General features: G+C 38.0%; 2 protein-coding genes across 2 annotated transcripts; both read left to right on the top strand.

The window, feature by feature from the left end:
- Window positions 1-459: 459 nt before the first annotated feature.
- On the top strand, window positions 460-1347 carry LOC118345730. The gene has a single exon (XM_035687018.1). It carries the CDS (start codon window positions 460-462, stop codon window positions 1345-1347), a length of 888 nt encoding a protein of 295 aa, XP_035542911.1.
- Window positions 1348-6726: 5379 nt separating this feature from the next.
- LOC118345731 (endochitinase 2-like) lies at window positions 6727-8310 on the top strand. Its single transcript, XM_035687019.1, has 3 exons — window positions 6727-7232; window positions 7457-7607; window positions 7717-8310. The coding sequence occupies exons 1-3, from the start codon at window positions 6821-6823 to the stop codon at window positions 8108-8110; spliced, it is 957 nt and encodes a 318-aa protein (XP_035542912.1). The 5' UTR covers window positions 6727-6820; the 3' UTR covers window positions 8111-8310.
- Window positions 8311-10715: the final 2405 nt, after the last annotated feature.

Here is a 10715-nt window from a genome sequence, read left to right as displayed (position 1 = left end):
ATTTCATTACATATAGCAGTTCTGGACATAGTACAGATACTTTAATCGTGCATGTGTAAGCAAGAGCAATGTATCCCTCATAGGGAGGCAGGCCAAGCTGGACATACAGATGGCTATTGTCACCGTTCTTGTATCAGTGGAGAAGGTCTATCTAACACCATTCATGCATTGAATGTATCATAGCCATTGTGAATATCTTATGTTGTGATACAGAAATTGAAAATTATCGACAATGAGTTGGAGACCTGGTGATGAGGAGACATTGCTTAAATAATACTGACATGGTGGTTACAATTCAATCGAAATCATGTTGTTACTAACAATTTGCACGAGTATGAGATTCCTCTTGTCTCCCTTTCCCTGAAATATATAACGAGCAGATGCCAAGGAAGGAAGGCAGATTGCTTGGCTAATTCACTCTGACAAAAGATAGGTCTTCTCTTTTCTGAGAAAGGAAAAATGGATTCCTCTGCTTCAAACCCAAAAACCTCTTACCATGCTCGCTCTAACAGCTTGCCTTCCAGTCCACACCCTCTCATTGCACAAGTCAATGAATATCTATGCAGATTGAGGGCTTCTGAAGCTACTTCATCATCATCATCTATGAGCCACAACATAGTTGGCCTTCAAGATTTGCATGATTGCGTGGACAAGTTGCTTCTGTTGCCACTCAGTACACAATCTTTAGCCCAGCAGCAGCAGGAGAAATGGGTGAACGAGCTATTAGATGGATCTCTTCGGCTCTTGGATTTGTGTAACACTGCTAAGGATGCCTTGTTGCAAACAAAGGAATGTACACAAGAACTTCAATCAATTATGCGAAGAAGACGAGGAGAAAGTATGCTTGGGAGTGAGGTTCGGAAATTCTTGAACTCTAGGAAGGTGGTGAAGAAGGCCATCAACAAGGCCTTGGGGAACTTGAAGGGTGCAAAAGACAAATGCACCTTCTCTCCCTCCGAGGCAGAGAATGAGGTTGTGGCCTTGTTTAGCATCTTGAGAGAGGCGGAAGCTTTCACTGTCACCGTGTTCGAGTCTTTGCTGTCCTTTATATCTGGACGAAACGCACAATCAAAGTCATGCAGATGGTCTTTGGTTTCCAAGCTAATGTACAGCAAGAGGGTTGCTTGTGAGGAAGAAGAAACACATGCAAACGAATTCAGCAAGGTGGATGCAGCCTTACTTTCAGTTTTCATGACAAGTAAATTGGATAACAAGCATGTTGAGAACTTGCAAAATCAGCTCGAACACTTGGAGATGTGCACGCAAGATTTTGAAGATGGACTTGAGTGCCTGTTTAGGCGTTTGATAAAAACCAGAGTTTCTCTTCTCAACGTCCTTAACCACTAGATACTAGCTCTTCATACTTGTACATGAAAGAAATATCCATGTTTATGTCTTTTCAATACAAAATTCAGTGCCTGTTGCATAAATTATCGACCCTTATTACTCCTTTTCACTTGAAAATGAAACCAATGTTCCATACATATGCAATTTTCCAGTTTCCGATTCTCAGTCATAGACCATGCATGAAATCGCCACAGGAGACAGGAAAGAACAGCCAAAGGAAATAACCATACACGTTAAATTATCTAAATGATAAAATCAATTCATAGCAGTCTTGGACAAGATGAGCAATGGACATTGGTAGAAGGTTGGACCAGATTAAGAGATAGCAAAGCCTGACCACTGAACAGTAGTTGACCCCAAAATAATTACATTTTTAGTAATCATGAAAATTAGCTGTGCTAATTCATTAATACAGTAAACACAGTTTGGAATTCGTCGGTTTTTTTTTTTTTAAAGTAATTTTAAATTTACACCAAAGCTGTCAAGATTCGATTTGTCTTCATTGACAGTACTATTAGCACGTACACAAAAATTATTGAAAAAAATAAACTAATGACAATCACGTCTGTGTATGCGTAATGGAGACAACTGACTGGATTAGCACGCTCCCTTGCTAATCTCAAATTGTTTTCCCACATCATGGAGGAGAGACATGGCCACCGCTTGAAAGAATCTGGGTTCTACACGATGCTCACGTTGACCATGGCTGCCAGCCCGTTTATTATAGGCCTCAACCATCCGGGCTTGTGTGGGCTCTGACGTGAAAATTTTTCATTTTACACCTTCATATAATTAATTATCACCCTTTTTTTTTTAAAAAAAAAATGCGTTTTAAATTACTAAATCTAATAATTTGGTATATCAAATTACTTATCTTTTTTTGTTTTTTTTTGTTTTGTTTTGTTTTTTTTCAATATACACCTCGTCGTTCAATTTTCTTTTGAAAAGAAAGCCACCATGTCTTTGCCGTCTCTCATAGGGTGGCTCGACCTATTCCACTCAAGGGGCATCTGCTAGTGCTAAGACCATGGGTTATGTAAAATTCATATTTTTATAAAATTTAAAGTCTCCAGCTCAAAAGTCCCGTCTAATAGCCTTTGTATTTTATCTATAATTTCCAATTTGCTACAGTATAACGTGCACTGTTCAGAATTGTATATATTTTTAATTCATTTCTCTCTTCATGTACTTCCTTTTTCACTATCATATTTTACTTTATTTCATTTCAATCCCTTCTTGTACTGTTTATTTCGCACGTCTTCCCCTTCTTCATAGTTGGGTTCTTCTCGTCTTCCATCAACCACGGTTTACTATTTTAAATCTCTACATTTCCAGTTCAAGCATCCCGTCGTCTACTTGAGATAGAGTTGTGCTACGGATCAGCCTCTGTTCACAGCTGATTCGTAGCACACGTGACTTTTTTTTCATTTTTTAATTCAAAACCGACCCTCTCTCACCCCACACAGACTTTACCCCCCACCCGATTCTCTCTCTTAGCCCACCCAATCCCACCGCGCGCCACCTGTAGTTACCGGCCACCACCATTGTCAACTTCCAGCCCCACCGTCGGTACCGCTAATGCTCATGTACTCTTCCCTCGCTGCGTCGCGTATTCCTTCCTTGCCAAGCAACCGAATCGCGTTTGGCCTCTCTCTACCATTGTCGGCCACCCAGCAGTGTCATCGACCACCTCATTGGCTCTCCCTCACATCGGCGACCCTCCAGCCACCTTCGAGCCTCCACGCGTAGCGTGCTCTCCACTCCCAAAATGGGTCTCACATGGATTTAGTTTCGAAAGTTCGAAACGCCGCCGCCCGCCGCCGTAAGCCAGCCCAGCCACCACCATCAAGCCGCATGACCTCCCAGCAACCCCCACCGCCAAACCCAAGTCACGGCAACCCCCCATTGTAGCTCAGATCAGCCTAATCCGAAATGGGTCTCGCCCTCTCTCTTGCCGCCACCGTACACCAGCCCAACCACCACCAACGAGCCTCACGACCTCGCAGCAACCCCCACCGTCGAACCCCAGTCACGGCAACTCCCTCCTCCCTCGCAGCTCAGATCAGCCCCCGGTAGTAATGGAGTGTTTTCAACTTTTCGAATTTCCGAGGGGGGGGCAGGGGTGGGAGACTTCGTGGGACTTTGTGAATTTGTTTAGGGATAAATTTGTCAATTTACTTTGACACGTAAGGTGTTTTTTGGATGATGCGTGAATAGGGACTACTCCCTAGACTTTTTCATTCCGCAAAGTCGAGAAAGTATTATGCTAACAAATTTTAATATTTGAGAATTTCAATCATTAAGGTTATTTCTTTAAATCTAATTCTAATTTCATTAGCATTTTCAGAAATTGATTAATTCTTTTTAAAGCTGATTCTCTCTCTTTTTATTTTGTGGGATTTTTATTTTTTGGCTTTAGGATGAGATATTCAGCTCATCCTCTGCAGCTGCTATGTTTTTGAAGGTCAGTAGTTTTTCTAGAGGAAAAAAGATTCTTTGCTGCTTCTTTTCACTTATTTATTTTGCTTTTCGAATAACCATTTATGTACCTTAAAATAGAGAGAGAATGCTACTTCGTAAGTTGTTTAATTGATTTGGTAGAAAAAACAAATTATTTAATTGGCTGGAGAATCAGTAGCCTACAATGGTCGGTTACACAGTTGAAATAAAATGAGATATTTTGAATAGTAATAAAATTTTTGAGTTAAGATGAGATGAAATAATTTGTAAAAAAATATATATTTGGATAATAAGATGAGATGAGATAATTTTTAATTTTTGAGATTTGAAAAATGTGTGGGTCTACTGTTGATTAGAGAGCCACAGACTATTCACTGTCAGTTTATTTTTTATGTCAATTTTGCACTGTTCACATACTGTTTACTGTCATTATGTACTGTTTATTACTGTTTATTTAAGTTGATGCTTTTAAAATTTAGAGATGAAATATAGTGTGCTTGGATAGGAAAAACTACTGCACGGTACAGATGAGATGAAAAATATTTTTGGGTAACCAAACGTGGCCTTAAAGTATTTAGAATGACATACTTCCCCATCCAAAGAAACATATCCTGGTGCCATTGTCTAGTAAAACTGGGTTGTGGTGGTCTAAAGGAACTAGTATTTCTCATTTCATGCTTTATTGTTACAAAATATTGGAAGGGACTGTATGTGGCACCGTTAGTTCCTTTTGTAGGTTTATGCGATAGGTGGGGAAGTAAGGTTATAGCTTGTTGGGTATAAAGGTCTTGGTGGCCCGGTAATTTAGTTTGTTATTTTGTTTACAAATTGAAGTAATTCTGAACTTACAGATCATAAGATACATTACCAATATATCTAATTCCACTCAAGTCTTTATTCAAAAAATGAGATGATTTTAAGGCCAGTCCATAGTTTTGGCATTCCAGTAGTTGCCTGGTCTGCTCTGGTTACTAAAAGAACGGGTTTTCCCTCGTGCCATTGTGGAGGAAACACCTGATTTAAGCTTTTCTCAGCCATTTTCATCTCGAATACTGGTGCAAGTCATCCCGGATGCCTTTTTAACGCTACCAACCGTGATGCAGTTGGACATATGCCTGATTTGCAAGAATGGCATGGTATTTTTTTTTTTTTTTTTCACTTTCAATCTTTATTTTATTTGGCCAACTTTGCAAGTGGACAGTTTTCTTCATTTATGATTAAACTTGCAAGGTGCAGGGTGTAGTTGCTATGTGTGTTGCTACTACTATGTGTACATCAACCGAGAATGAGCCTATTGTAGTTGGAAAACCATTAACCTTCAGCAGGCTCTCTAAAATGAATATTCTTTCACAATTATCTTGAGAATATATTTTCATAATTATGGAAAATGAATATTTTCATAATGTAATATTTTTTTTTTATATTTTGAATCAATTTAAATTTTAGTTTGGTTTATAAATTTGGATTAATTTGAAATATGACATAATTATATAGATAGATATTGCAAATATAAAAAAATATAAGGATATCATTGATAGTTATAGAAAATATTTGAAATGAATAAAAAATACTAAAAAAATAAATAAGTTGATGTATGGTACATTGTAAAAATCAGTATGTAAAATACAAAAAGTGACTTGTAGTGATGTATTTTAAAGAATAAGATAAAATAATCATTGAGAATGCTCTAAGAGCCCTCCCATGGCGACTTTTGTGGTGGTCATCGGTGGCCATTTTTAGGATTTTTTTTTTTTATATTTTCAATTTAATTTTATTAATTCTTGTTTGGATTAAAATTTAAGGATGGCATTTTCTCAGATTCCAGTGTTATTCCTTTCATAAGTAGCAACTGCGTTAATGGGTAACAAAAAAAAATAATTGTAAAAGATAAGGATACAAAATCTTAAGCCGGCCACCACAAAAGGATAAAAAATATTCGACCATCATGATCATACTGATCAATCATCATCTATATTTAAATAGAAGTAAAACATATCGGAAAGGAAGACCAATTAAGCTGGCAAAGTCATATGGATGGTCTGGATGGGTTATGGTCTTCTATTTTGAACACTTGTAAAGTATATAGGGTTGGTATAATAATGAGGTGTGTGTAGGGTTATCCAAGTGCAGGCCACCAAAACCTAATTTTCAAGTCAAAGCCAGAGGTCTCTATCTGAGTTTGGGCAAAACGCGCAAACCTTTCAGGATTTGAACCATTGAAATTATTACATAAAAAGGAAAGGCCTAGAAGGTGTGTGCTGTGGCCTGATTTCACTGGATATTCTCACTTTCCTAAAGCATGTCCTGCTTTCTTTACCAGGTCATGTTAAGTGCAAGTGACATTAATATTTTGTCTAACAAACATGTCAGTGTCTTGATGTCGACAAATTGCGTAATGGGATTGAGGATTTGGAGGCTCATGATGAACATCCTTTTCCAGATCATATGCATGGAGAATAACTTTTTCCATGTCTCTTAGTAAAACTTCTGGCTATTGAATGCATATGCTTGCAGAATCATACATGGCATGATCTGCTGTAAGCTGTTAAGGCAAGATAACTTAAAAAAGACTCGAAGTACAATCCTGGGATGTTATTACTTACAGGGTGATGTGCATACTTTTTATGTAAATCTATGATCGTCAATATGAATAACACCACATTTTATCTGTATTGAAATGTTAGTTTTAACTTGAGATCATGTCCTGTCTCACACGCTCTGGAGTCGCGTATGAATGTATGGCAAACAATGCTTAATAAGCAATCATGTACAGCACATGACATGGAGATCGTCAAAGCCGCCCATGTGCCTTTCTTTTTAACCTTTATAGAGTACTTCTGGATTACTGGATAAGGATGAGAAGCTGAAATCAGCCATCGTTATTGAATAAAGTCCAAAAGAATTAAAGAGAAACAAACAAAACTCTTATGAGGAGTAATGCTCACCCTCGGTACCCTATTTATATAATATTCACCCTCCCCAAACATCAACCAAAACATAAACAAACCTGAAAATGAGGTTTTGGGCACTGGCAATTCTCTGTTTATGGCTGTCTTCATTTCAAAGAGGCTTAGCCGAGCAGTGTGGAAGGCAGGCAGGAGGTGCCCTATGCCCAGGTGGGCAGTGCTGCAGCCAGTTTGGCTGGTGTGGCACCACACCTGACTACTGCACCAACGGTTGCCAAAGCCAATGCAGTGGTGGTGGTGGAGGTGGAGGGGACATAGGCAGTCTCATCTCAAGGAATAATTTTGATCAGTTGCTGAAGCATCGCAACGATGGCGGTTGCCCAGCCAAGGGATTCTACACCTACGATGCATTCATAAACGCTGCAAAGTCCTTTCCTGCCTTTGCTGCCACTGGGGACACTACCACCCGTAAAAGAGAGATCGCTGCTTTCTTAGGCCAAACTTCCCATGAAACTACAGGTTAGTTAGTTAGTTCATACCAGGCTATGAAGTTTCATCATATTGTTAGCAGAATTTAACAAAGTGTTCGATCCGGAGATGACATGAAACCTTGAAGTCGATCACAAACATTATTAATTATGTCCCGATTCCCTGATAAGAATCTTTGCAGTATAGTATCTATGTAGATTCCTGTATTGGTCAGAGAATTAACCTGTGTTGTGATATGTATATACCATATGCAGGAGGATGGGCAAGCGCACCAGATGGCCCATACTCTTGGGGATATTGCTATCTTAGGGAACAAAACCCTGGATCCTACTGTGCTTCGGATCCAAATTATCCTTGTGCACCTGGCAGGCAATATTATGGCCGAGGTCCTATCCAACTTTCATGGTCAGTATACATCAGTATCACTTTTACAATTACATTATCTATATGACTTTTTGTCTTTCAATTATACTTATTTTTTGTGATGTATACAAAATTGTCATTCATTATTCAGGAACTACAACTATGGGAGGTGTGGAAAAGCCATAGGAGTGGATCTTTTGAACAACCCTGACCTTGTGGCCACTAACCCAGAAATCTCATTCAAAACAGCACTCTGGTTCTGGATGACTCCACAGTCACCAAAGCCGTCTTGCCACGATGTTATCACTGGGAGATGGAATCCATCCGGTGCTGACAGCTCCGCCGGTCGGGTTCCGGGATATGGTGTAGTCACAAACATTATCAATGGTGGACTGGAGTGTGGTAAAGGGTGGAATTCTAAGGTGGAGGATCGCATTGGGTTCTATAAGAGGTATTGTGACATACTTGGGGTTGGATATGGTAACAACCTTGACTGCTACAACCAGAGGTCCTTTGGGAATGGACTATTGGTGGACACCATGTAGATGCTCGATCTAGATAACTTTGGGGTTTTGTGCTTCAGAATAATTGATCATTTGGTCAATGGGGAAGTTGATCCTTTCGTTTTTGGTATTATTAAGTCGGTAATATCATATATGTAACTTTCTCATTTAATTATCTCTTGTGAAATGAGAAAATACAAATAATTACTGAAAAAAATGGGTAGTGCAATTATTTTATTCAAGAGCAATTTTATTAGCAAATGAGGGACTGTGTGTGCAATCTTATTAATGAATGAGGTAAAAGAAAAAAAATATTATTTTAAAAAAGATATTATTATAATTTTAATTTTTTTTAAACACAATTATATAAGCTTGTATAAGTAATCTGCAAATTGTAGACTATAAGTTTATATAATTATATTTAAAAAAAATTTAAAATTATAATAATATTTTTTATTTATTTTTATTTATCAATAAAATTACACACTTAATAAATAGAATTTCTCTTATTTAAAACCTGTTATAAGTTACCTGCCAATTGTGATTTACCATCCCAAAACGATCAATTTCATATGTGAATATATAAGAATCTCGAAAAATATGTATATTTCAACGCAATATATTAATGTTATATAGAAAATTAAAAAAAAAAAAGAAAAAAAAAACTCCTTAACAAGATGTGAATTAATTGAACATGTCACGTTCCGTATTTGGAAGTGAACCTTTTTAATCTGAAATTCATAATAATAAAAACTTAAATACAATAATACTCTAAAATCAAATGTCTCAAAAATCATTTCAAGTGAAATAAACTCAACACTAATAAATATTTTCTTTTCCAAAATCTAACAAATCCATATATATCCTCTTACACTTAAATTTATTTTTTAACGTTTCATCTATTCCAGTTGTCACAGAACAACTCTACGTGGTATTTATAACAATAATTTGAATCTTAAATAAATTATAACTAAAAGAAATTTGAAGAAGGGGTAAAAGTAAAACCCAATATAATTTTAGTGGGTCATTAACTCAGGAATATGTTTAGAATAAGGAAAAACCTACTCTGCCGCTTCAGTGTGCCCGCTCGCAGTTACCGCACGATGCGGAGTGCGCCACGTTGTCAAAGAGTAAAAAAAAAAAAAAAAAAACACACAACTACTGCTCTCTTGTCAAACACGATCTCCTTCAGTGAACCCGAACCCTAGCCTTTCCTCCACCATCTCGCACCCAGCTGCCCTCCCTCCCTGACGTTGCCGACCACCATTCCCGGCGTCATCTCCGGCGAAAAAATTTCTGCGTCGGCCTCCCAAGGTGAAATTTCTTCATCACTTTTGAAACAATTTCTTCATCACTTTTTGAAACGATATATCCAGATTAAAAAACTCTTTCGTTTTTTATGAAAATCCACTTAAAAGAGAAGGAATCAATAACATCTCAACTGCATTACATGGAAACTAAAAATAACAGAAAGACAATATATGTATTAAAATTGGGCAAGCAAAATATGAGGTTAATAACATGAACAATTCTAAATACTTCAGAAGCACATATTTGTTTTAGTTATTGATCAATTGCTGAAATAGTTTACACAATTGCCCCAGATTTAAAAAATAAAAGAAAAGAAAAAAAGATGAAGAATCGTCTATAGATGCTGGTAGTCTATGGCTTATCGACTAACGATGAAGTAAAAATCATTCAATGCAACAAAATATAATTGTTTTCTGAATAAATACTTGGGGACATGTTGTAATCCCTTGGGGGGAGCAGAGACTGGAACTCGTGGCGATGCTCTTGAAGAATCCTTGCAGCTCCAAGAAGCATGGAAACATGAGCATCATGGCCACATGCATGCATCTTCCCAGGAACTTTACTCTTGTGCTCCCACTCTACAAGCTCCTGTAACAACCAAAATCCTCATTAGGTTCTAAGATTTCCTCTTAACTAATTTAATTCATCAAAGTATGCAGGAGTTCTCAATGATCTACTGCTACACAGGTACATTGCAATCACCAATTATAGTTTACTACCGATTGTAACTAACGATATTTCCTCATCATTTTTTGCAATAAAAATAATTATGTTTATTCGTTAATCAAAGAGATTTGTTTACAGCTAAAAAAGGGAACATAAAGAGTGAAAAACAGAACACGGATGCATCGAGATCTATATTAATACAGCAGGATCACATAAGGAAGACATGCCTTTTGAATTACACGATAGCCATACATCTGCAGGCTTAAAGGCAAAACTTGACCTGTGAGTTGATAAGCAAGTTCCTTCCTCTGCTCGGGGCTTCCATACTCAAAACTAAAGATCACAAAAGAAATGCCTTATGCTTTTAAACGAGGGAGACAAAGGCACTTATTGAAAAACGCATATAAACAAACACCTCACCGTATGGCCAGAAGCTCTGTCGCTGTGACTTAAAGAAGTTCTTGAGCAGCGCGCCACGGATGGTACTCGCGGAGGAGGGAGCCGATGGTCGCCGACGGACGAAACTCGTGACGGTGGACGGTATTCGGCGATGGGAGGGCGACAAGAGGGCCAAAATGTATCCCGCACGATTTGAGAATTTCAGCACGTCAGGCGATCAATTAGAGCGGGCATGTTAGACCCCCACGTCGAGTGGCCTCAAGGGGAGCAG

Source organism: Juglans regia, unplaced genomic scaffold, assembly GCF_001411555.2.
Source record: "Juglans regia cultivar Chandler unplaced genomic scaffold, Walnut 2.0 Scaffold_4, whole genome shotgun sequence".
In the NCBI taxonomy this organism is placed as follows: Eukaryota; Viridiplantae; Streptophyta; class Magnoliopsida; order Fagales; family Juglandaceae; genus Juglans; species Juglans regia.
This window is presented reverse-complemented; position numbering and strand designations above follow the sequence as displayed.

Coding starts and splice junctions, on each gene's coding strand:
- LOC118345730 (XM_035687018.1), top strand. CDS start 460: ATGGATTCCTCTGCTTCAAACCCAAAAACCTCTTACCATGCTCGCTCT.
- LOC118345731 (XM_035687019.1), top strand. CDS start 6,821: ATGAGGTTTTGGGCACTGGCAATTCTCTGTTTATGGCTGTCTTCATTT. Junction 7,233..7,456: donor AACTTCCCATGAAACTACAG/GTTAGTTAGTTA, acceptor TACCATATGCAG/GAGGATGGGCAAGCGCACCA. Junction 7,608..7,716: donor GGTCCTATCCAACTTTCATG/GTCAGTATACAT, acceptor TTCATTATTCAG/GAACTACAACTATGGGAGGT.